This window comes from Chiloscyllium punctatum, chromosome 1 (genome assembly GCF_047496795.1).
Source record: "Chiloscyllium punctatum isolate Juve2018m chromosome 1, sChiPun1.3, whole genome shotgun sequence".
In the NCBI taxonomy this organism is placed as follows: domain Eukaryota; kingdom Metazoa; phylum Chordata; class Chondrichthyes; order Orectolobiformes; family Hemiscylliidae; genus Chiloscyllium; species Chiloscyllium punctatum.
This window is the reverse complement of record NC_092739.1, coordinates 45,419,512-45,444,311: the sequence shown is the minus strand read 5'-3', so window position 1 is coordinate 45,444,311 and position 24,800 is coordinate 45,419,512. Positions and strand designations below refer to the sequence as shown.

Genomic DNA, 24,800 nt, shown 5'->3' with positions numbered 1-24,800 from the left:
TGACTGATATGTTTCCCAGCAATGAGTACTGCATATGGTCTGAGAGGTAGATGCTCATTAGGGAACAGTTGCCAATTAAAATATATGTTGTATATTGTCTGGAAACTGATATGGATAAAATACATTGTACCAATTTTTCTGCATTACAAAGCAATGTCTAAAGTTTAATAGCTTTAAGTTGAAACAGATGAAGCCCTATATGAAGCATCAAAATAGTGCAGTAATTGATACCATATAAAACGTTTATAGTGTTCTTAGTCATGCACATAAGATCCCAACTTTGCCTAGATGGCATACTCCTTGAACTTGAATTAGTCCTGAATTATTTTTCAAGTCACCTTTTAGTGAGAACAACAAAATGAATTTGGAATTATGCTGAAAAATGATTGGTCTACTCAATGGATCTAACAACACTAATTGCTGTTCTGACATCAGTGAAAAAGCTAGAGTTAGGCTGTTGTAACGAGCTGAGAATAAAGATGTGGCATAGAGATTTCTTGGACCATTTTGACAGCTTCCTATAAAATTTGCAGTCAGTCATAGTGACTCCAAATTCCACTTGGATCTCCAGCAGAAAAACTCTGCCATCTGTTCAATCCATAACCAAGTGATATAACAAAGGCCTCTGATTTTAAAATGCTTATCCAGGTGATTAGGTCAACCTATATTTCTGAGATTCTGACCCTGTGTTCTAATTTCCCAGCCAGTGGAAAGATTTTCTCAGTATCTACACTTATCAAATTCCATTCAAATTTTGTTAGGTAATCCTTAATTTACTAAACTCCATGGAAGATAAGAAAATCACCTCATCACAGAAGCCAGTCGTGGCAAGTTACAGAATGACATAATCATATTCTCCAAATCACGTCTTACAATGAATGCCCCATTACCATCTCTGGGTTCAACCTCTCCCACCAGTAGAGCTAACATTCGAAAGATGACACAGAGTGGTATAAAGTTGAGAGGGAGTACTCAAACTTAAATATTTATGCTATGGAGCATGTTTGTAATTGTCAAAGCTGAGCAAGAAAAACACTGGTAGATTAATACTGATCACAGTATCTCAGTGAATGAATCAGCATGCCTCCACATTACACATCACTAACATTAGCATCAACCTGCTCACTGTAGCTCAGTTTGGGTTCCACCAGGACTACTGAGCTCTTGGCCTCATTACAACCGTGGTTCAAATATGGACAAAAAGGCTGAATCCCAGAAGTGAGATGTGAATGACTGATATTAATATCAAAGCAGCATTCAACTGAGTATGGCATTAAGAAGCCTAGCATCAGTGGAAAGCAGTGGAAAACTTTCTGATGATTGGAGTCATACCTAACACATAGGGATTGTGAATGTTGGAGGTCAATCATCTCAACTCCAGGGCACCCCTTCAGGAGATTGTCAGGGTAGTCTTTAGCTGCTTTATCAATGACCTTCCTTCATTATAAGGACAGGAGTGGGGATGTTCACTGATGATTGAACAGTGTTCGTCACCATTATTGACTCCTCAGATACTTTAGCAATCTGTGTCCATATACAGCAAGATGCAGATAATATCCAGCCTTGGGCTGATAAATGACAAATAGCATTTCTGCAACACAAGTATCAGGCAATGACCATCTCAAGCAAGGTAGAATGTAACCTTCTCTCTTTGACTTCACATAGCATTGTTATCACTGTATCCTCCACTATCAATTTTCTTGGGGTGACCATTGTCAAGAATCTGAACTGGACTAACAGTTTAAATACAAGAACAGGTCAGAGTCTATGAATTCAGTGGCCACTTACATTCATTCACTATTGCTGGAGAAAAGACCTAAAAGTATTCTGTAACTTTATTATAGATATATCAACAGCAATATGAAATTCAGCAGTTCAAGAACGTGACTCACATACATTTGATCAAGGCCCATTGGGCCTGAGCAGTAAATACTGGTTTTGAAACCCACATCCCATGCATGAATAAAGAATTTTGAAAATATTTTATATGCAAACTATTTACACAAACCCAGGGTTAAGTAATACCTGTGTTCCTGGGAGATACCACTTCAAGCTACATAGATTTTCACTTTGGGATGGAATATTTGCGGTGCGATGAGGGAGTTGGCAAGTGTGTGTGTGTGTGTGTGTGTGTGTGGTGGGCGGGGACTGCGAGGAATTGAAAATAGGAGTCATGGCAGGTTACTTCGGAAGGTGTTCAGTTACTGCAGTGAAGATGGAGGCTGGGCAAATGGCCAGTCTCGGTGCACCAGCACCTTGTTGAAAAGCAATAAAACAAAATGCAGCATTAAAGTATTCACCCCTCACAACCCCACACACTTCCTGAATATTCGCCATGTTTGATCCGTGCCAGCACATGTTTCCTCATGCTTCCAACCCATACCATCCACATCAACCTGCATCATGTTGTCTACCCTATGACGCTCCATGCTAACCTATACCCCAACCACCTGCCCCAGCGTCCTTCATAGCCCCTTAATCAACTTAGTGCCAACTTATGTCAATCCATGACCCCCATTAGCATTATACCTACCATGCCAAGTCACCCAGTATCCACCATGTGCAGACCTCAGGATTCATGCTGAGATTAAATAAAGTTTTTATTTGATATTTCAAAGAAACAATCTCATTGATGAAAGGAAGTCACTATATTAAACTTTCCTTAATCTCTTACAAAAACAAACATTTACAGTTTCATTTCAAAGGGTTTATAACCACTTGGGAACTCACAATAAACTGTAAACTGATAGACACTCCTACTGTGCTAATAAGGAGTAAGCCATTCGGGACTGAGAGGCAGAAGAATTTCTTCACTCAGAGAGTTATGAACCTGTGGAATTCTCTACGATAGAAAGCTGTTGGGGCCAGTTCATTAGATGTGTTCAAGAGAGAGCTGGACGTGGCCCTTGTAGCTAAAGGGATTCAAAGGGTATGAGGACGAAACAAGAGTGGGATATTGAAATTGCATGATCAGCAATGATCATTTTGAACAGTGGTGCAGGCTGCAAGGGGTGAATGGCCAACTCCTGCTCCTATTTTCTATGTTTCTATGTAATGAAAGTTTGTGAAAGTCATGCGGCACTAATCCTATAATATTAACCCTCAGCCTATGTCAACAGATAGAGTGAAATAACAAGCAGTGGTTGATCAGTTGAGGCGTTCAAGAGGGTCTGGATGATTAATTGGATACAAATAAAATGCAAGGATATGGGGAAAAAGCTGAAGACTGGTGCTAAGTAATGGCACTCATTTGAAGAGTCAGTGCAGGCATGATGGCCGAAATGACCTCCCTCTGCACCATGAGACTTACCTGATTCTATGATCGTTATAATATGCAAACAGTTTTCTCCAAATATTAAGAGTTCAGGATATTTAACTGCCTTCGCAGTCATCTCAAAACCTCTCAACAATTATCTTGGGAGTCCCCATGAGTTTATGCACTTTTTACAGACATCATGTCTGCTTCCAACTACCCCAAAGGATACCTCAATTCTCCTAAAGGGGTCATGACCCCTCTCAAAGATGACTCAGGACCATATCCAATTTGGTTCTTTATAATTTCAAAAAGGCACCCTACCTTTCCAAAGATCTCTAGCCGCTTTATATCTGCTCCTACTAGGTCTAAAGTGCAGAAGTTATGTTTTGGACATCACTTTAGTGAAGAGCACATCTCACTAAAGCAGTTGCTCTTCCACATGTTCATCAGCATGGATGTGTAAATGAGTATCCACCATCATTTCTGCCTTTTAAAATGCTGGGTCTGGATTTAACTCAGACAGATAGCTCATTGTCTGCAGGATCAAGTATCAGGTATAGCCAATTGACCCTTGTGCACCTTTCATTTGTTTAGCTGAATGCACTTTGATTATAAGTGGAGGTACTAATTAAGGAGCAATGGTGATGTGCTGAGGCATCCAGTCAAAGATGCTCCTCCATTCTTCATCTGTTTCCCTGTGGCATTAGCAGACAATAACTCCGTTCTCATAGCAACCAACTACCCAGTGCTGTTTCTTCAAACACTGCAGCCTGTAAATTGCTGCACGATTAAAACACCATTGCTATTGGCACATTAACGGCTGCTGTTATATATAATCGTGCTTTGTTGTTCGGTATTACTTGAGCATTAAACAAACATTTTCTTTTCTATCTAGGACAGGGCATTTAGTCTCCACTACAGGGAATTGATGCCAATGCCCTAAAAATTGGCTTCATTTGGCATCTTGTTAACAGAGAAATAGTTTTAAGGTATTGTAAGTTAAAGAAGTATTTGCACAGAGGGAGATATGTGCCTATCCTGCAAATCATTGAGTGATCACTATTTTGTAGCTCATTTGTTTTTGATTATAAGTCACAATGGTCACTGTAATTGAGCAGGAAAAGAGTTGCAATGTTTTCAGTGGGTTTATCTCAGATAAGAGGACGCATTTATGGCACCAGGGGTATGGGGTGTGAGGTTGGTGGGGAGGATGGCGAGAGGGTTAATGGGGGCATAATGCTTGGTTCCTCAGCTTTTAAAAAAGGTCTTGACTTGATGTACTGTAGAAAAGCTGTTCAGGAGAATGAAGTCCTGCCCTTGAGCACTGCTAGCCAATCTGATTGACAATCAACTCCAGCAATGTCAGAGCACAGTAGTGATAATTGAGGTCCCAAAAAGAAGAGCATAGGTTCAAACTTAGAGGTGAGTCTGGGCTGCTTTGTCAGGAAGGGATCAGGGTCGCCAGGGAGGGGAGGGGAGAGGAAGTGAGGTATGGGGTTTGGGTTCTAGCAGCCAAGGAGGAGAGGCACAAAGAGGTACGGGGAACGGATTCTATCTTTGGCAACATGGCACTCCTCCAAAGGAGGAACCCCTGTATCCTTCCCACTTTATAACCAATGTTACTGAGAACTCAAGATGATCTTCTTCAATCCACTCGCTCCATTCACACACAGTGTTGGAGCAGAGGTAAAAATAAGTTTGTAACTGGCCCAGAATTGGTCAGTTAGATTAATTACTTATAGTGTGGAACAAGTCCACACCGACCCTCCAAAGAGCAACCCACCCAGACCCATTCCCCTACATTTACTCCTTCACCTAACACTACGGGCAATTTAGCATGGCCAATTCACCTAACCTGCACATTTTTGGACTGTGGGAGGAAACCGGAGCACCTGGAGGAAACCCACGCAGACACAGGGAGAATGTTCAAACTCCACACAGACAGTCGCCTGAGGCGGGAATTGAACCTGGGTCTCTGGCGCTGTGAGGCAGCAGTGATAACCACTGTGAAACCATGCTGCCCACAGTTAAGAGTTAACTGTTGGCAGCCTGTTAAGAGTCTGAACAGGCCTACGAGTAGAGGGACTTGCTGATACTTTATGGTAAGCCACCTGTTATATTTTACCTGCTCCCAACAGCCACCCTACCTCCATCCCAACTGCAAACACACACTAGTTGGGGGGAGGCAGTAAAATCCTCCAATATCTGTGCATAATTTACCCAACTATTGAGATAGACTTGGCAGCCTTCCTGGAACTATTAAACCTTTATTCTTTTGCCATGTCCTTTGGGTATTCTCACAACTTTAACTGTGGCTCAATAAGAGTCTCCAAAGAAATTAGCAACTAAGTGTAAACATGTCATGCCTTGATGTAGTGAGAGTATAATCTCAGTTAGTGAGTGCAAAACACTGCGACTTGGGGTACTGCCTATAATACTTTGGAATGTATGATATCATTTTGCGGCAATGACTAACCAGACCCTTTCTTTGAATTCTCACAAGTCTCCTTTGTTTTGTTGCACTGTACTTTACTGTATTGTGTTGTCTATATATATTAAACTATACTATGTATAGTATCTTGGTATTACTTCATTATACAGCACTTAGTTGAGAAACAGTACTGATCTGTTTCAAATGTGTTAAGACATATTTTAAGATGACCATTGCATGGTAGTGTAAAATAATTGTGAACAGTTGTTGATTAGCAGAGAAAATAACTCATTTTAATCCACTTTAAGAGTTCAACGGATCTCCCAAGAATCAAGCAATAATAATGGAAATGAAGAACAGCTCATGTTCTCTTGCAATAAGCCTGACTTAACCTCAGTATCACGGCACATCATTTTAATTCTCTCAGCCTGTTGTTGGTGCAAATACTTGGCAAGACTAAACAACACTATTCATTATAAAAGATTCAAAGTGCACCACTGTTGTGCCATTTGTATGATTCAGCAAAACTTTCAAATTGTATGGAATCACAATAAAATTGTTCTTTCAATGAAATCCAAATATCAAAACCAGATTAGCACTTCTGCCATAAAAATTATGTACTTCAATCAATTTGTGGATTGCAATGATATTTACACAACAAAATTAGCACAGTTGGCTGGATGGCTGATTTTTGGTGTAGAATGATGCCAATAGTGTGGGCATAATTCCCACACCAGCTGCAGTTACCAGGAAGGACGCTCCTTCTCAGCCTCTCCCCTCACTTGGGCTGTGGTGACCCTCAGGTTAAACTACCACCAGCCATCTCTCTGTCGAATGACAGAGAGCCCTATGATCCAGGTGGACTATGATTTTTGTACAATAAGTTAGCATTTCTATATTTTAATGTTAATTGTAACTTGATCTAATTAGATGCACTCTTAAAAATTAATCTCTGCTTTTAGTTTCTTTCTCATCTGATTAACCTGCCTCATGCTGGAGAAACACAGGAAGTTCAACTCCACACTGTGTTGAAGGTTCACTGATCTCATTACTAAATGCCATACAGCTAGTAATGTTGCAAATCTCTAAAGTGAACTGTGAAATGTAAATTATTTATGGTCAACCTGATGAAATTTTGGCCCATAGCATAGCAAAACATTTTTTAACAGGGAAGTTAAATAATTAATTATGGCAGTTAAGATTAATAGACAAACAGTTAAATAGGAAATGTAATCAAAGCAACAAAAATGGTAGCGTTTGGGAATACAGTTTACTGTTTAATAATCATTGCTATTTAATATTTTATTATGTTACATGCCAACTTTCTGTGAACGCTATAAAAAAGAAAATGGTTGATTCACTTATTCAGAACAAAAGACATGTTGTACTGATGTACTGAAATAAGTAGTAAATTTGAAAATGTTTTGCTGTTACTGTGCTAGCAATGGGTGTGTCTGCATGATTTGTACTTCCTGTGTGACCAGTCTTCCTGTTTGTCCCAGACTGTTCTTAAAATGGGGAAGATTTAAAATATGTTGAGTCTCATGTGGATACCGAGCAACAAGTTATAATTTAAGGACATTATTATGTCCTGTCACTGAGCCAGATGCCATTTGTCTGCACTGCTGCAGTAAAGTTTAGGATAATTGCAATAATGAGCTCTTTCATTAATATTAAAGAGGCACCATCTTCTTGGAGCTTAGCTTGGAACTTTGAGGTGAAGCTAAAACATAATTCTTCTCACTTTCTGAGCCAAAAGAAATTGTAAGTTAAATGTTTTTGTGTGAAGATAATACTTTTGTTTAAAAAAGGTATATTAGTATATTAAAATTTTCTTTCATTTTTCTGTTTCTTCCTTCTGCATCAAAATTTATTAAGATATTTAATTTTCCCTCCCTCATTAGTGATCGATCCAATCTTCCCAACTGAGATTGCAGCCAAATAGACACACAACACAAAATTACACATCTCTATTGCTGATAGATATGGACAAGCTTATTATAATGAAGTAAGACTGAGAGAGACACATAAACAGCTTATTTTGTTCATTTAAACCCTCAGTGATAATGGGCACTGGGATGCCAGTGTAACACTTCCCTGGAGTCATGCTGGTGCCACCAATAAAAGTTCAATGCCAATTGTTGATCAAATGCATTGCCTAAATCAGGAAAAGACAAAATCCAAAGGTAAGACAGAAGATGGTAAGAAATAGAAATAAGAATAGTCCATTTTGCCCCTTGAGCCTACTGCAGTCATTTGTTAGGATAATGGGCTGATCCGAACATTCCTCATGTCCATTTGTCAACATTTTCCCCATAACCCTTGATTGGCTGACTGATCATGAATCTATCTATCTCAGCCTTAACATACAGAAGGAGTCTCCTCCCATATCTATCTGCGGCAAGGTGTTCCAAAGATTCACAACCCTCTGAGAGAAGAAATTTCTTCTTATCTCAGTCTAAATTTGTATCCTCCCACCCTTTATTCTGAGACTATGGCCTCTGATCCTTGAGGAAAAACATACTATTACCAATTCCCTGTCAAGCTCTATAAGGATCCTATATATTTCAATGAGATCACCTCTCATTCTTCTAAATTGCAATGAACAGAGTCCCAACCTAGTTCGCCTTTGTTCATAGGACAATCCCTCTGTACCAGGCACCATCCTGGTGGAACTTTCAATGAACTGCCTCCAATGATATAACATCATTTCTTAAATAAGGGGACCCAAATGGCCCATGGTACTCTCAATGTGATCTTACCTTGTACATTTGCAGAAAGACTGCCCAATATATACTTGAAATAAAGACTTTCACACCCTGCCATTTGAGGACAGGAACTTATGTTACTCCAAAACAGTAGGATTGCCCAACCAAAGGATGTAACTTCGCCTATCCCCGAGATTTCAGAGGGGGTCAGAGATGTAGCCAGTACATGGACAGAACTTCTCCAAGAATTTTGCAGTCTTATGTTCATACTCATTAGTGATTCAGAGCTCACATGTACTGAACCTGCTATTTATACTCAGGCATGTCAGAGGAGACTTATAAACCATTGACATCACTGTATCCTTCTAAGACATGACAGAAAACATCTGTCTGATCAGTTAGTATACAATCCACAGCTGTATATTCAACCATAGGGATGGCATTCACATCCTGCCATAGCACTGGTGGAATTTGAATTCAATAAAAATCCGGAATTAAGAGTCTAATGATGACCATGAAACCATTGTCAATGGTTGGGAAAACGCATGTGGTTCACTAATGTCCATTAGTCAAGGAAACTGCTATCTTTACCTGGTCTGCCCTACATACAACTCTAGACCCATAACAACATGGTTGACTCTTAGACACCTTCTGAGCAATTAGGAATGGGAAATAAATGCTGGTCTACAGTGATGCCCACATCACACGGATACATTTTTTAAAAATGCCCATCAGTCTTTCTGTCACATGGTGGCACACACATTTGCATCCATTTGCCTCCATATCTCATTACAGCCTTGGTACAAAGCTTGTTGGAATGAGATGAGAGTTCTTCAGACATTGATCTATGCCCAGTCATCTTCACTGGCTTCATCAATAATCTGCAGTCTGTCATGAAGTTAGAAGTGGGGATGTTTGCTAACAGTTACATCATATTCAGGTACATACACAACTCCTGCAATAGTGACAGAGACTTTACCCACATGGTATTAGATTTGGAAAATGTTCAGGCCTGGGCTGGTAAGTAATGTTCCTGGCAACAAGTTCCTAGCAATAAATATCTCCCATAGGCGAGAGTCTAATCACTCCTCCTTGGCATTCAATGGCATTACCATCGTTGAGTGTCCTAGCATCAACATCCTAGTGGTAGCCAGCTAGATACAAATGTAAATGGATCAACCCACATAAACACTGGGGCTAGAAGGTCAATTGAGGAACTGGGTGCTCTGTGACATTTGACTCACACCCTGATTCCCTCAAGTCCTTCCTGTGTGTACAAGATACAAATTAATGTTGTGAAGGAATATTCTTTCTCTGCCTGGATTATTGCAGCTCTAACACTTAAGAAGCTCAATACCAACCTAGATATAGTAACAGTCTTCATGGGAACCAATCCGCCAGCATAAATATTCACTATCTCCATTATTGGTACAAAATGCCTGTTTTGTATGCCAGATGTACTGCAACAACTCATGAAGGTTTCTTCAACAACCCCTCATGGATCCATGAATTCTAGAAAAGCAAAGGCAATAGGTGCTCGGGAATACCACCACCTGTACATTCTATCCAAATCACATATCACCCAGCTTGGAAAGATATTACAATACTTTCACTGCTGTTGGAGCAATATCCTGGAACTCCCACTCTAACAATACTGTAGGAGTGTCTCATCACTCAAACTCTCACAGTTCATGAAGGAAGTTCACTAGCACCTTCTCAATGTCACTTAATTCTGATTGGCTGTGTGTTTCCCTGGGAGTGTTGCAGAGATCAGCAGTCTTTATAACCCCTTTATTTTCCAAGGGAAAAAGATGGAATGTTAATAAAACTTCCGACTGCCTCTATGAAACAAGGAGAAAGTGAGGTCTGCAGGTGCTGGAGATCAGAGTCAAGAGTGTGTTGCTGGAGAAGCACAGCAGGTCAGGCAGCATCCGAGGAGTAGGAGAATCAATATTTTGGGCCAGAGCCCTTCATCGGGAATTTTGATGAAGGGCTCTGGCCCGAAATGTCGATTCTCCTGCTCTTCAGATGCTGCCTGACCTGCTGTGCTTTTCCAGCACCACTCTTGACTCTACATGAAACAAGGCCCTGTGTATTAACATGTGTAGCGTTTAGGGATACATAATAAATGTTGGCTTTGTCAGCCTAAGTAATGAAAAAAAACATTAGCTTCGGTGGTCTCTTTTCCATACATTGGGCACATATTGCATTTAATGGCGGGTACCAACCTTGCAATTTTTCAACATCCCAGTCCTCTCTGCCATTCGCACAAACATACCCATACAGTAGGCAGGCACAAACCCAGCTTTCTCAATGTAATGCCTGAGTGCTAGAGCAAAAATTGAAAACGTTTGTCTGAAAACTGTCCATATGTGTAAAAAAAAGGTTTTTCTGTAGAAATTCAAAAGCATTGCAAGTATTCATTATCAGTACGATTCCTTCTAATGAAAGGTGATAGTTCCTGGAGGTGCTTTTTAGACACATGGGCTTTGATTTATATTCTCTGACGTGGCTTCAAGCATAAATAATAAAGATAAAACATGAAAATTTTAGGATAGTTCTACCTCCACCACCCTTTCAAAATATTACATAAAACTCTGCAAGTCATCTGCTCATGCAGATTAAAGAATAAGACTTATACTGTCTATTAGAGTCCCATAATCATCATAACTTAATCTTGAGGAACAGAAATCCACTGATTAATTAATTAATTGCTGACTGTAAATACTTACAGAGATGTGAGTAGTGTCAAAGGCAAGAGCAAGATTTGTAAGAAAGCCTGTCATATTTATGTCCCTGGAGACACAGCCATAACATGAACAAAGGAGACAACATGTTAACAATCCATCTCAAAAACCTCAAACAAAAAGGGTAATATTGTTAGGTGTAATTTATCCAGTACTCTGGAGAGTTATAAATAATGTTTTGATTTCGATAACTGTGTAGATATTTTGTTATATCTTACATGATGTAAATGGACTAATTATGTAATTATCACATCTAAAAAAATGTGTGATATACTTCTGAAAGTTCCAAGGGAACAATTGTGTACAATTAATAACAGGCAACTCAATGAAAATAAATCATTCTGACAACTCAGTTGATTTAGCATCACTCATGTCACAGATTTTGTAGAATCATTAAAATTTACAGAATGGTAGAATAACATTATACCATATCCACACTGATCATCAAGGAGCTATCCAGCTTAATTTTACTTTCCAGCTTTTGGTTTGTAGCTACTTCAAATGAATTTCCAAGTTTTGTTTTTGAATTTTAGAATAGTTTATGCACCCACCACCCTTTCAAGCTGTAAGCTCCAGATCCCCAACACCCTCTGGCAGTAAATATTTCCCCTTACATTCCCGCTAAATCTCCTGTCAAATACATATACATCTATGTGAAATGGTTTAGAACCCCATATTCTATATTCCCCCAATCTGATATGTATAGATCCAAAACTATTTGGACTTTCTCCTGCTCTTTCGTATCTTTCATTTGGGTAAGTTTGTCTTGTAGCCTCAGCAGCCAGGATTCATTGCAGAGGACCTTGTGACAGTGGAGGATAATACCTCCTCTAGCAGTGAATAAATCTGTCTTTGTACTCTGCTAAAACTGGCAAATCCTATTGAATGGTTATGAAGCAATATTACCCCTGAGAGTCCAAGGACACGTGCAGCATAATGGAAGGATAAATTAGTGTGTTCAGTTTACATAGGTAACCTCCCTCCACTCATTGTATATTTTTGAATCAGTGTGGTCTTGTGTAAACAAGACATAGTTCAAATGATTGTTTCCTTAATTTATACTGAATAATGTTGTTTAAAGATAGATAGAGTGCTCTATGTCTGTTCCTGGAAGTGACAAGTGTGGAAGCAGGACACTTAATTAGGCATTGTGGCACTGTATTCAAAACACTGCCACCTCCCCACTGCCACCTAAAGTAAGTCCTGGCCTGGAAGACACATGGTTGGCCTTCTAATACAGCTACTAGCTAAGGGCCTTTAAGATGTCAGTTCAGGATCACAAGGACCTCAGCCTGTTGCCAGTCGGTCTTCACTATACCTACTACCCTGTGGGCAGTTTGTGACATTTGGGAGCTGAGTCCCTCAATCAAAAGCAATTAGCACCTGATTGAGGGACTGGGACATCAGGCAGGAGCTTGCCTTTAGGCAGCAACTCCCTGCTCTTGTTTCTGTCCCCTCTGCATCCCCTTTCCCCATGACCACTAACCAAAGAACCCCACATCTCCTTTACCCATTCTCCACAATCCTGGGCTTTCAGGATTGAAGGGCCTGCTCTATGGCATTACTGAACTTGGGAGCTGCTAATCCCTGATTTGGTCTTGATTCCAGGGAAAGGCCCACTGGTGTCTCACCACACTATTTACTTGGTACATGATTCAGCTGGCATCCCTCGAAGAGGCAGGCCAGCTTTCTCAGTGGCTCTCCAGCTGATAGACAAGATCCCCAATCCTTCAACAGCATCATCCCAAGCATTTATAGAGTACAATTATTGGAGTTGTACCAGTACAACATCAATAGTATCTGCAAGCATATTTTATGTGTTTGAATTTACAAGCAACTGATAAACATTTGGTTAATCTGACTTCTGAAAAAAATTGAGACAGAATGCTGCAATGCTGATGGCTAATCACAGGCAGCATTGTATTGCATTTATTAAGCTTGGAAATGATGAACTGTGAGTTGAACTTGTATTGATGGAATGTCTAACTCACAGCTTGTGTCTTCATAAGTGGAGTGTTTACATTTTCCAAGTGCAGACCTGCAGCTGACATGATGCGATTTCTCATTAAACATTAGGTATTGGTGGAGGGATATTGCCTGTGTTAACAGAGTACACCAATTTTTCAAAGATGAACCATTCAGGTTTCCAAGTTTTTATATCAGATTTGGTGCCTCTGCCAATAGTCATGAGCCGAAGCAGAACAACAACAGAAATGTAGTCCAATACCTGACACATTGACAAATTTAATTCATCTTGTAATTTATGGATGGCTTTTATTTATTTCAATCCAATAAAATGTGTTTTTTTAGCTACTTTGAGACTGGGTAAATATCAAGTTATATTACAAATTTCAAGAATATTCAGCAGTTTCTGATGTTTTACAAATAGCAAATTGCAAAAAAGAAAGTAAACAATCTCAATATCTTGTAACTCTTTGATCTTAGAAAATGAAAAGGTTGCGTGAAAGTCTGCTTGTTCGAAGTTCAGTCTTATTTTAAGAAGTAGGTGGAGTGAGAAATAATGTGAGATTATGTTTTCATGTGCACAGCCAATCCTAAAAGTGAATATAGAAGTTATGAATTCTAACACTATTTATTCTAAAACTGTTTACATTGGTTTTGCACTTGGCAGTGATGCATGTGACAAGTAATGAAGCATTTATGAAAACATGCAGGCCTGTTATGTAGTTCACGACAATCCCATGTTAACTTGCAAGAAAAATCATAGCAAGGAGTGGAGAACATGTTATTTCTTAATCTACCTACACCATAACATCAATATTAAACCTCAAACAGATAAGTGATTGTTTCATCTTTCCATTTTATTTCAGATGGTCTTTGAATTTCAAAGCAAAGCTCTAGATTTGTTTTTCGTTGAGCTGACAACTTTAAGACTTCCGTAAGACTTTAATGCAATGCATTATCTTTTGCATATGCAAGAAAACAGAGGCAATAATACCCAACATGCTTAACATGCATATATCTTGTTAAATTCAAGTAAATATGGATAAATAAAATATAGTATAGGTAGTTCTTCTATAATGTGATAGTTATGTTCTTGTGCAAGCCCGCATTATAGAAAAATCATGCTTTAGAAACAGTGCTTAAAGTGTTAGTGATGTAATCACATTATAGCCAGCGCATGTTTTAGAAATTTGCTCTTTAGAAACAGTTTCTCCAATATGTCAATTGCATTACAACAAATTTGTGTTAACAAAACACGCATCGTAGCAGAATGACCCATATCTTAGGTAATTTCTCTTTCATGAGGATTTCATGAGGTAATTTCTCTTTCATGAGGATCAAGTATTTAAATTGTTTCTCATTCAAAAAACAAAAAAACTTCAATTCTTCAGTTTTGAAACAAATGACATTCTAACAAATGCATCTCAATTAAATCAGACACAAGTGTACTTTCAAATTCTTTGAGTGTACCGTTATAAGTATGTTTGTTTGTCTTTAATGAGCTTGTTGCAGAATGTTTGAAAAGTTTTTTCACTGCTCTTTCCTACATGTGGCAACAAGTCCACTATTGGGTACATGGCTAAATGGTCCTTACATGCAGCTGCAGTTCTTGTAGAATGAGGTTTAATCTCTGTGATGGTGCTTTTAGCTTTAATCATGATGTGAAGTATCCATTGAGCGTATACATAATCACTCTTTTGTGTTATCTTCTGAAGCTCCAAAAAGGTCATTTTATGGGTTCTCCCTACGGAGAAGATATTCTCACAGATGTTTATAGGCAATAAACATGGGTCTGAGAGGTTAGCTCTCAGCATCAGTTTGCATCCTGGTTTGCTTTGTTTCAAAATGTCTTTTCACTTGAAAAGCAAAAGATGTAGGATCTTTTTTGTATATACGTGTCAGTAATGTGTAGACAGTTCATGCTGTGCAGACATCAAAACAAATAAAATGTATATCATCATTGCCAATTCTTAAAGAGAAATTGAAGAAACTGGGGGATAATCTCAGGGTATTCTAACAGAGGCTTTTGTCATATTTTGAAAATAGTGATTGGAAGTAATGCCCACCTCATGTAAAACTGGCAACCAATGAATATGAGCCCAAAGTGTCTTCCCTCAGCAATACAACCACTGAAGACCAAGCTAACTATGCTGATATCAGACTGTAGTAGTCTGTGAAGTAATGTGAAAAATCCCCAGACTGCTTCCATGGTGTTTGCACTGGAGTAATTTGCTGTCTCTTGCAAAAAACCTATTCAATAGTTGGTGCGAGTAGTGTATTACTTCCTGGTCAACGGCTACCAGCCAAATAGGATGATTGTCATCAGTATCTACTGAGAAGCCCTTATCATTTAGTATTTTTTTTCTGATAATCAGTTGGACATATCTTTAAGATGCTCATAATGCCAGTGACACATTTCTGAAGTGTGTTGAAAAATTCACTGCTTCATTGTTGGAAATATCTCTGGTTCTTGCACGTAAATGTAAATACCTTGTAAACTATGGCTGTAATTGCTATTGTGGTGTTACGAAGAATTCTTCAGCTTCCATTCTTTCAATTTTCTATAAGCATCTATTTATTGGAATAAATGCATAGCAAAATGTTCTCTTTTGCTAGGTGACTGAGAAACTATGTGCTGCCATGAGATTGGGTTCTGGTAGCAAATGTAGCGTTCTACTTGTTTATTTAAACATTTTGCAAAACTCCTGTCTCTCATGCAACTTACTTGTCATCAAATTTGTAATTCAATTTCCCTGATTGATCATCAGCTATTTGATTCATGAGACCAGAAAATGTTTTTCAGTCACCAGATGTCTTTAAGTATGGACTATTTTGAGATTTAACTCCTTCTATATTGTTTATGCATGGAACTATTGTCTAAGAGCATCAGAACCCTGACAATATCATACAATGATGTTATGGAGCTGCAAATCACTGAGCATAAATCAAGCAGTTTACAAGGAGTAAGAACAGTCTGGAACTCTGCACCAGTCCAGATTACAACATGGATTTGAAGATAGATTAGCCCTTATCTAATGTAACCATACATTAGATCCTCATATGCTGGTATCTATGAATGCTAATTATAGCAGTATTTGACACTAATTTATTTGACAATTAGTTATAAAATCCACACACTGTGGAAGTAGGCCATTTGTCCCATCAAGTCCACACTGACACTCTGAAGAACATCTCACCCCCCTACCTCTGTAACCTTGCATTTCCCATGGCTAATGCACCTAACCTGCACACTATAGGCAAGCTAGCATGGTCATTCCACCTAAACCGCACATCTTTGGACCATGGCAGGAAACTGGAGAATCCAAAGGAAACCCATGCAAGCACAGGGAGATTGCGCAAACTCTACACAGACAGTCATCCAAGAGAAGAATCAAACCCAGATCCCTGGTGCTGTGAGACAACAGTGCTAACTACTGAGCCACTATGCTGCTCCTGTTATTCACAAGGGATAAGGCACAGAACATCTTGTGGATAACTAAAACCATGGGTGTAACTCTTATCTACATCTCTGGTGTACCATGAAGGACTGGGCAGTATTTACCATTGCAGACCAGATTAGATAATGAGGAAAAATAAGGAATCTGGAGCTGACTTCATGAGAGTGTGGATTCGCAAGTAGCAAATCAGCAGATAACGATAACTGACTGTTGAACAAAATAGTGTTGCTTTGAAGTCTAAGCCTGAAGCTAGTCCTTGACTTTGCCTTCTGCTCGACCAGCCTGTCTCAAAACCAAACTCATAATGGGGCATCACTTCACACAATAAAAGCCAGTTGAGTTGTTTCATTACATAGAGATGTGAACATAACTGTTATGCGCACAAATAACAGCCTTTAGCTGTGAGGCAAATAAAGCAGCCTTTAGCTGTGAGTAGCTCCATTTCTTTTGGCTTGTATTGTCTTGTCAGGATTCCACCTTTCTTCAATGTGTGTGATATCACTTGGTGCAACCCATTATAATGATGATGTAAAATATTGGTGACCTCTTATCAATGTTATTAACTGCAGCTAATAGATTGGCATTTCAACAAGTTAGCTCATTTCGAGTTACAGGAGAGCAAATCATTTTTTTCTGCAAAAGTAGCCTTTATTTTCTTATAAACCTTGTGTTTATTCCTTTTCAAGTTTTCTGTATTTCAACGACCCAAAATTTACACCAGGGAAAGCAGCCACTAATTTACCAATCACAGAAGAAAGAAATCGTATTAATACTGAGTGTGAGGCCAACAAACGTTAGCAGAAGTAATATATGTCTCCAGATTTTGTTTCAGTGAGACTGACATGCATTGTGGAAGAGTTCAGTATAAATCCTAGAAATAATTTTATGGACTGCAGCAAGATTGGATTTATGTAGGCGTATGATGTAACCAAGGACAGATTGTATTAGATTAGTTTCTTTTACTGCATCCATTGTTCAGTGCTTTGTTTTGTTAACATGACAACATCAACCTTATATGTTACTGCAACATATCCTTTGTTTTCATAGTGCAAATGCAACTGTAACAAGTTTGTGAACATAGTAGACATTCAGCTCACCCCATTGGGATGATGCTCTAAATTGCCATGATGATTTCCATCTCAAATTTTCACATTTTCTAAGTTGTCCAGCAATTGATAACAGTGTACATCTTTGAGATCTATTAAGGGCATAAAACAGCCCATTGAGAGAAATTATCCAACAACTTCTAATATAGCCATTATAAAACCACAATATGTTTATTCAAATCAGATGGATCTAGAGTCATGCAATAGCCAACTTTTCTTTCAGTCACACAGAAATATTAAAACAAGAAGTCTATTCTCAGGCAGAGTCTTTTCATTCATCAACAGCTTTAATGTATTTGCTGTTCAGGATGTATGGCTTAAATAAAAAAGAACTTATTTGGCTGCGTAACTAACTTCAGATTCTAATCCATATTCAGAAACGATATTCAAAATGGTTTCAACCAATGGTATACCTCCCCAATCAACTTTGTGGTTGCTCAGTTAGTCTCTGATACACTCAGTTTTAATTGTGATGTGAAACCAAGGCTGCATATTTTCATTGCTTTGAGATGCATTAGTACAGGCTAATTCTGGTCAGCTGGTACCTAATCGCCGAGAGGTGGTGGACAGCTTTTCAGGCTGGCAGTCTTTGTTCATGTCTGGGTCTGTCTTGCAGATTGAATAAAATGGGGATTGTCTCATTTTTAAAAAGAGCCTGAGGTTCTTTCCCCTTGGCTGACACCCATTCGGCACCCTACTGTATCTGATAAGGAAAAGGCCCGCTTGCAGAGCGGGATGGATTATAGCATGTTCTCAACTGAATGGGGCTTCTCATTAAAAATGAACATTTTTGTCCTTCATCCATTTCTTTCATGTCTTAAGGAGATCATCTCCAAACAATCGGTTTGCACAAATGTACAGACCTTGTGTTGAAATCTTTTAGCTCTTTCCCAAATGGATTCAGTTCAAAGTTGGCATTTGCTAGCAATATCATCTGGTTGGGTCTCACTAAGGATACCACCATTTGTAGAGTTCAAGAGCTCCATGATCATCTCCTCAAAAGCCCTTGGAAAGCTCTGAGATTTCTTGTCCAAACTGTAGACCAAATGATTCAAGCCTTCCCAAATCAAAGGACATACCTTTGGGACGACCAGTTTGAAGAGACGTTGTGTGAGGTACTTCTGGCACGGTTCCAACAAGTACTTCTCCTGAAGGGTTTTGTTAGAAGAAAGTTCCCACTCCCTTTCATTTCATTACTCAATGGCTTTCACTCCTCAGTGAATGACACAAACCTGGATGGAAAACCAATCAATTGTTTTTCAAGCTGCTTTGTGGTTTTGTCACCAATAGCCAATTAGTTTGCCTGTGGGTGGTTTGTCTTTGACTAGAAGAACAGTAAATCCAGGCCTGTTACTAAGTTGTTCTGGAACAACTGCTCCAGTGACTGTTCCACTTAAGGCTTTGATATAATCGCACACATCATGCTGAGAAACTGTGCTGCAAAGTTCATATTCAGCATAAAATCATGGGAGATTCTGTCAGAGTATTGTTCTTAATCAGTTACATCAGCATACAGGCCCATTTGAGTGTACTAAATTCTTCTCAGGTAATGAGATCAGTTAGCATCACTAGAACTCTTATGTTGCCCACGACTGGCACTGTTATTGGCACGACCAATTTTAACCATACTTGTCAGCTGTTTGCTTTCCTCCCTTGACTCCAGGGGCATTGCTTCCAAACACCCCATGTAGAAATGAGCAGTCCCTTTCTGTCTCACAGATTTCTTGGGCCTGGTAGCATTGACTTTTGTTTCCTTGGCTGACTGCATAGAACCAGCTGCTGCAACTCCATTCTTGTCTTAACGCTGCCCGCTGAGTTGTCTCCTGGCCCACAGGTCAGCCTTGCTCTGACTCTGAGACTCTGAGTTGTGAAAACATTGCTGGAACTGAACCTCCCTCCCCATACCACCTGCACCCCCCCCCCCCCCCCCCCGCCCCCAACCCCCAAAGGGTCTGCTTTTTGTGTTTCTTTCATTACCGTCCTTCAGAAAAAAAATACTGCCAAAAAGAAATGAGCAAAATAGTAGTGTTTTCCTCCAACATATTGATAAAATCCCCTGTGCCTTGTGCTTAACTAGGCTTTTAATGTGGTGGCAAACTGGCTGTCAATGCATGAACAGGATCTCATGTCATTTGAAACACTGTTATAAAATTTTAAAAACTATATATAAATAGTTTCTGTGAAATGTTCAGTTCCAATAACTTATATTGGGGCAACTCTTAAATGAGTAAAGTGCAGATGTTTATCCATCACCGTTTTAATCAAAAGTTAAAAAGAGTTAATTTAAATTCAAGCATCAAAATATTTGAATGGCAAGTGATGATTCAGCCACCATGATATAGTTGTGCTTTAAGTGTCTATTTTGACTGCTGCAAAACATTTTTTTCCAGTTCAGTAAATAAAGATAATGGTCGGTTTCTGTAGTGGCTGAGACATTTCATCTCCTCTGACTGAACGTGCTTTAAATACTTTGAACTTTCTGGCCTGACTGCGATATATGCAATAAAGAATGTTATGTCAGTCTGAGTTGTGATTATCTTTAAATGTAGACTTCTAACAATTTACAATGAAGGAGATTGTTACTAGAATTCATTCTCTTTTCTGTTGCGAGTTGGGACCTTAATGTGGTCACTTGGAGAAAGTAATTTGGCTTGGTTCCAAAGAATGGAACTAATATATATATTATATATAGAACAAAAGTTCTGGTTTCATCTTCATTGAACTGAAGAACTGATGACTGTGAGTTGGTTTTCCTTATTGAAATACATTCAACTAACAGTGTATATTTTCTTCACTAACTCTTGTCATTCTACAGCTCTGGAAAAAGTTTAGCTCCAATTAAAAATATTCAGAAGTTGGTTTTGTCTGAGAATTTGTACGGAGGTCCTAGGATGTATTGTGCTTGAAATTATGAGTGACATTAATTAAGTTCAGATTGGAATTCATGAATATCAATGAGCTTTTTGAATCACCCAAATCATTTTTGGTTGCAACTGGATAAAAAGGAGCATTTGGGAATTTAGGGCAGCCAACTAGTCAGACAGAAGTGTCAGAACTCAATCTCTTTTGAATGTCTTCGCCGTATGGGAAATATGAAAGAAAACAAAAAATCCAGCTACTTCTTCCATAGATTCCTATAATTCACTGGACCGCTAGACCCAATCACTATATCCAATTACCTCATGAATTATTTCAGGATCCATACTCCAAATGCCTTTCTCAACCTTTGTTTCTTTTGGGATGCTGAGGGATGTGTTTTATTTCCAAGGTGGAAGGATGGATTTTCCCTGCTGAAGTGGGTAGCTCAAGTCAGGAAATCTCCCACCTCATTTGAACCATCTCAGTTTCAAGTACCTGGTCGCATACAACTTTCACTCGTGTTTGTGGTGGGATGTGTAGAATAATCCATGTTGTTGACCCAGTAACCAGATCATTGGCAGTAACAGGGACATACGTAATTAGAAGACGTGTCTCAGTTCTCAGTGGCTTTGCCCAGTTGTAATAAAGCACTTTGGCCCTCTGGCCCTCATCACTCACACCAATCAGCAGTTACCACGTCCCAGGGTCCCTCATACTCTCCTTCCTGACTGAATGCCAACTCATTGCCCTTTCACATACGTTTCACCCAGTTTGGAGGTAACTAAGGAGCTATATAATAACAATAGCAAGTTTGGAAATGATATGACAAAAAATCAGATTGATAAACATTTTTTGAAACAGGAAAGCAGCTGTTCCTAAAACCCTGAAAACTTGTTTAACAAGCAAGTAACTAAAGTACAATAACAATTTCATCAACACTTCACAACTCTAATCTTACCCAGTAAACATTGAGTCTTTGATAAAAGTGATCACTGAAACGGCTACTTATTATAGGCTCTAAAAGATATCAATCAAACAAAATCAACAATTCAATTAACTTGTGAAAACAGATTCCCTGCTGAATTAATGCTTTCATTAGGCTAGATTCTCACCCAAGCATGCATGACAAGGGCAAATGGACATTGTCCTTATTATGAATGTCTTGTTAGTTTCTCAGTGTTTCTTTGGACGAGGTTAAGGGGGCAAGGGTAAAGTCTATTTAGCTTATATTTCAAAAGGCTTCTGAAAGATGAAAAACATGATTCCCATTTAGGTACAATCGCAATGGCTTCAACGCATAGAGTCATAGTCATAGAGATGTTCAGCACGGAAACAGACTCTTCGGTCCAACTTGGCCATGCTGACCAGATAGCCCAACCAAATCTAGTCCCACCTGCCAGCACCCGGCCCATATCCCTCCAAACCCTTCCTATTCATATACCCATCCAGATGCTTTTTAAATGTTATAATTGTACCAGCCTCTACCACTTCCTCAGGCAGTTCATTCCATACATGAACCATACACCCTCTGCATGAAAAGATGGAATCATTTTGGACTCGAGAAAAATCTGGCCTGTGATGTTTTTATTTTTATTGTTGTATCTCGTTGATCTAGTTGCCAGAATTAATAGTTCCCCAGTTACTGCCTTCATTGAAGTCTATCTGAGTAGATGGGGTTATTTTCCATTTAATGGGAAAGAAGAATTTTTCTTCTTATGGAGAAAGCAAAAGAAGGGATTTAATGTAATAGAGAAATCACAGAGAAGCTGCCCAGATGGTTGTATGTAACAACAGTAATATCTAGTAAACTGTCATGTGAACAGTTAGAGAGAGTCAATGATTTTATTGTCGTGATGTAGAATGATACTGTTTTGAGTGATAAAGCATGTCACATTATGCTGTTTTAAGTTATAATCTGGTGAAGAAATGGTACTTTACTATATTTGGAACTGTACAGGGAAATAAAATCTTTGTACTGAAACATGGGTTTGGCAAGATACCTTCCAGTTCAGATGTGGTTTATTAAGTGGAGTTTTTCAAGCAACATGTGTATTAAACATTTGAAAAAAAAGTGTCATGGGGGTGAGGGAAGAAATGGCAGGATTAGAGGGTTTGGGTGGGTCAGTAATGAGTTGTTCACTTTTTGGCTCCACAGTATTGTCAAAATTTAATGGTCATCACTGTTTTGTTGTTGATAGCAAATGTATTTGGGGACCCTTGAGTGGGTCACATATAGTCAAGGGCAGCGAGCTTCGAAAAGGGAGTTCTTTTAGCTGACAACAGATATGTAAGATGTATCTTTAAGGGGCCTATATATCTGACAAAATTCATGAAAAAGTACCCCACCAGATTTTAACAGCAAGTGCAATAGTTACAGAATTGAGGCACAGTCACACTTTTCAATTGTAATGCTTTGAACATGTTTTTAAAATGGGAAATGGATGAAACACATAACAATATGTAATGTAGTATCCTTATAGTTTTGTAATGGCACAGCCAAGGCATGTATAGCATAGCAGGGCATCAATATATTTGTCAATTTGCAATATAGAATTTTAAATTAAGCTATTGAAAGTCAAAAAAGGACAATATTATTCATCCAGTAGAATTATTAAGTGCATTTTAATAATGGTTATTTGCATTTTCTACTTTAGAAAAATTAAATCAATGAATAATATTATTGATAAAATGGCCTAGATAGTAAATCTCCAAAACAACCTGTACATCATTACCATTCTTAAAAAGTTCTTACATCTGCTGGTAGCCTCTAGAGGGAGTTACATACAGATTTCCTGGTCCTATTCATTTCCATTGGTTATTGGTGTAAAATCTGTTAAAAATTGGTGCAAACAGTTAACTTACCATGAAATACAGATATAAACTTTAAAAAGACAGCTTAACCTGGCTACTTTAACCAGGTGGAGGGAAATGAGTCTAGGAGTAAATGTGTTTGGCTTTTTCAATTTAACACCATTTCATAGCTTATCTTACCAATAGTTCTTTTTAATCTTGAACAGGATTATGATCACACAAGGGCCATCTGGACCCAAAAGCAACAGAGCATGGCGCCAGCCCTATGAAGAATACATAACATCATTTAACCAGAGCTCCAAGTTCTCATCAGTGGCCCTAAAGTAGAAAATAGAGCATTAAATCATGTAAAACTACTTAAAATACCTCCCAAACCACCTAAGTAAGTTGGCACTAACACTAATGCCAACTGGCTCACTTGCAAAAAAAAGAACAGAGATGCAAAAAAGTTTCATATCTTCTACAGGTCAGCAAAGATAACACTAATCATTCCTATTAAGTGTGTCCTTAGACAACTCACCCCCGACTGTGTTTTCTGATCAGGGCTAGCTCTTGCTTCCTTGGCATGCAGCCTTCCTCACATCATAGCCTTACATGTACAAAATTAAAAGCCCTTCTTCCATTTTACTATTTTTGTAGCCCAAACGTTTTACTTTAATTCTCCCAAACCTGCTACTGCTAGTCTTACTGTCACTTTTTTCAACAGTTTTTGCAGGACATGCTTGCCTTCCACCCCTTGTATATGTGTAGTTTTTAGAGGCTTACATAGTCTGATATGCCTGTTGTGCTTCATTGAACTGAGTGTAAGTTAACATGATCGCAGCAGCAGTCCAAATCCAGTAAATCTGGAGAGGCTTCAGCACGTTTCCCTCAAGTTGACATATCCAACTGAAATCAGTGTCCAATTCGATGAAGCAGATCATAAGACAGCTGGAGAAGCACCAGGAAACTCAAGAGCAAATGTTTAAAGGCAAAAGTCAGATTGATGTTATTACTGTTTGACTTACCTTGCAACAAAAATGCCACTGTTGCAAGCTGAATACTGAAATTCACCAAAGAACTCATTCCCACTGAGTTTGCTTAATATTCTTCTCTCTGTCACCTAATGACAATCTCACCATGGAGCAAGGTAATGAGATTGTGCTAGAAAGGATCAATGATTTTTTCTGGATTACATAGTCTCAAGTCTTAATGACTAACTTCAATGTAGATAGAAAATGAACCATGAAAATGGTGAATTTGAAAAGCCAATAAATGTGCAAGTCAGATTATGTAATATATTCTCCAAAAGTTACTAACATTTTTTGTGACATGCAAATAATTTTCAAATGTATTGTATACTAGAAATCATTTTGTGTGCATGGGGAGGCTTAGTGGTTAGCACTGCTGCCTCACAGCACCAGGGACCCGCATTTGATTCCTGCCTCGGGCGACTGTTTGTGTGGAGTTTGCACGTTCT

At 38.8% G+C, this 24,800-nt stretch overlaps 1 protein-coding gene across 3 annotated transcripts in view; it reads left to right on the top strand.

Moving 5' to 3' along the window:
• LOC140459870 (collagen alpha-1(XXV) chain-like) overlaps positions 1-24,800 on the top strand; it is a 376,096-nt gene that overhangs the window by 9,497 nt on the left and 341,799 nt on the right. The window contains exon 3 of one of the 3 annotated variants that reach the window (XM_072554475.1): positions 13,974-13,999. The exons of 1 other annotated variant lie outside the window; for it this stretch is intronic. In XM_072554475.1, the coding sequence (XP_072410576.1) occupies positions 13,974-13,984 (11 nt within the window). In that variant the 3' untranslated portion in view covers positions 13,985-13,999. Of the gene's footprint in view, positions 1-1,844; positions 1,907-13,973; positions 14,000-24,800 lie in introns of those variants that run through there. One more of the 3 variants, XM_072554410.1, reaches the window with a different exon arrangement.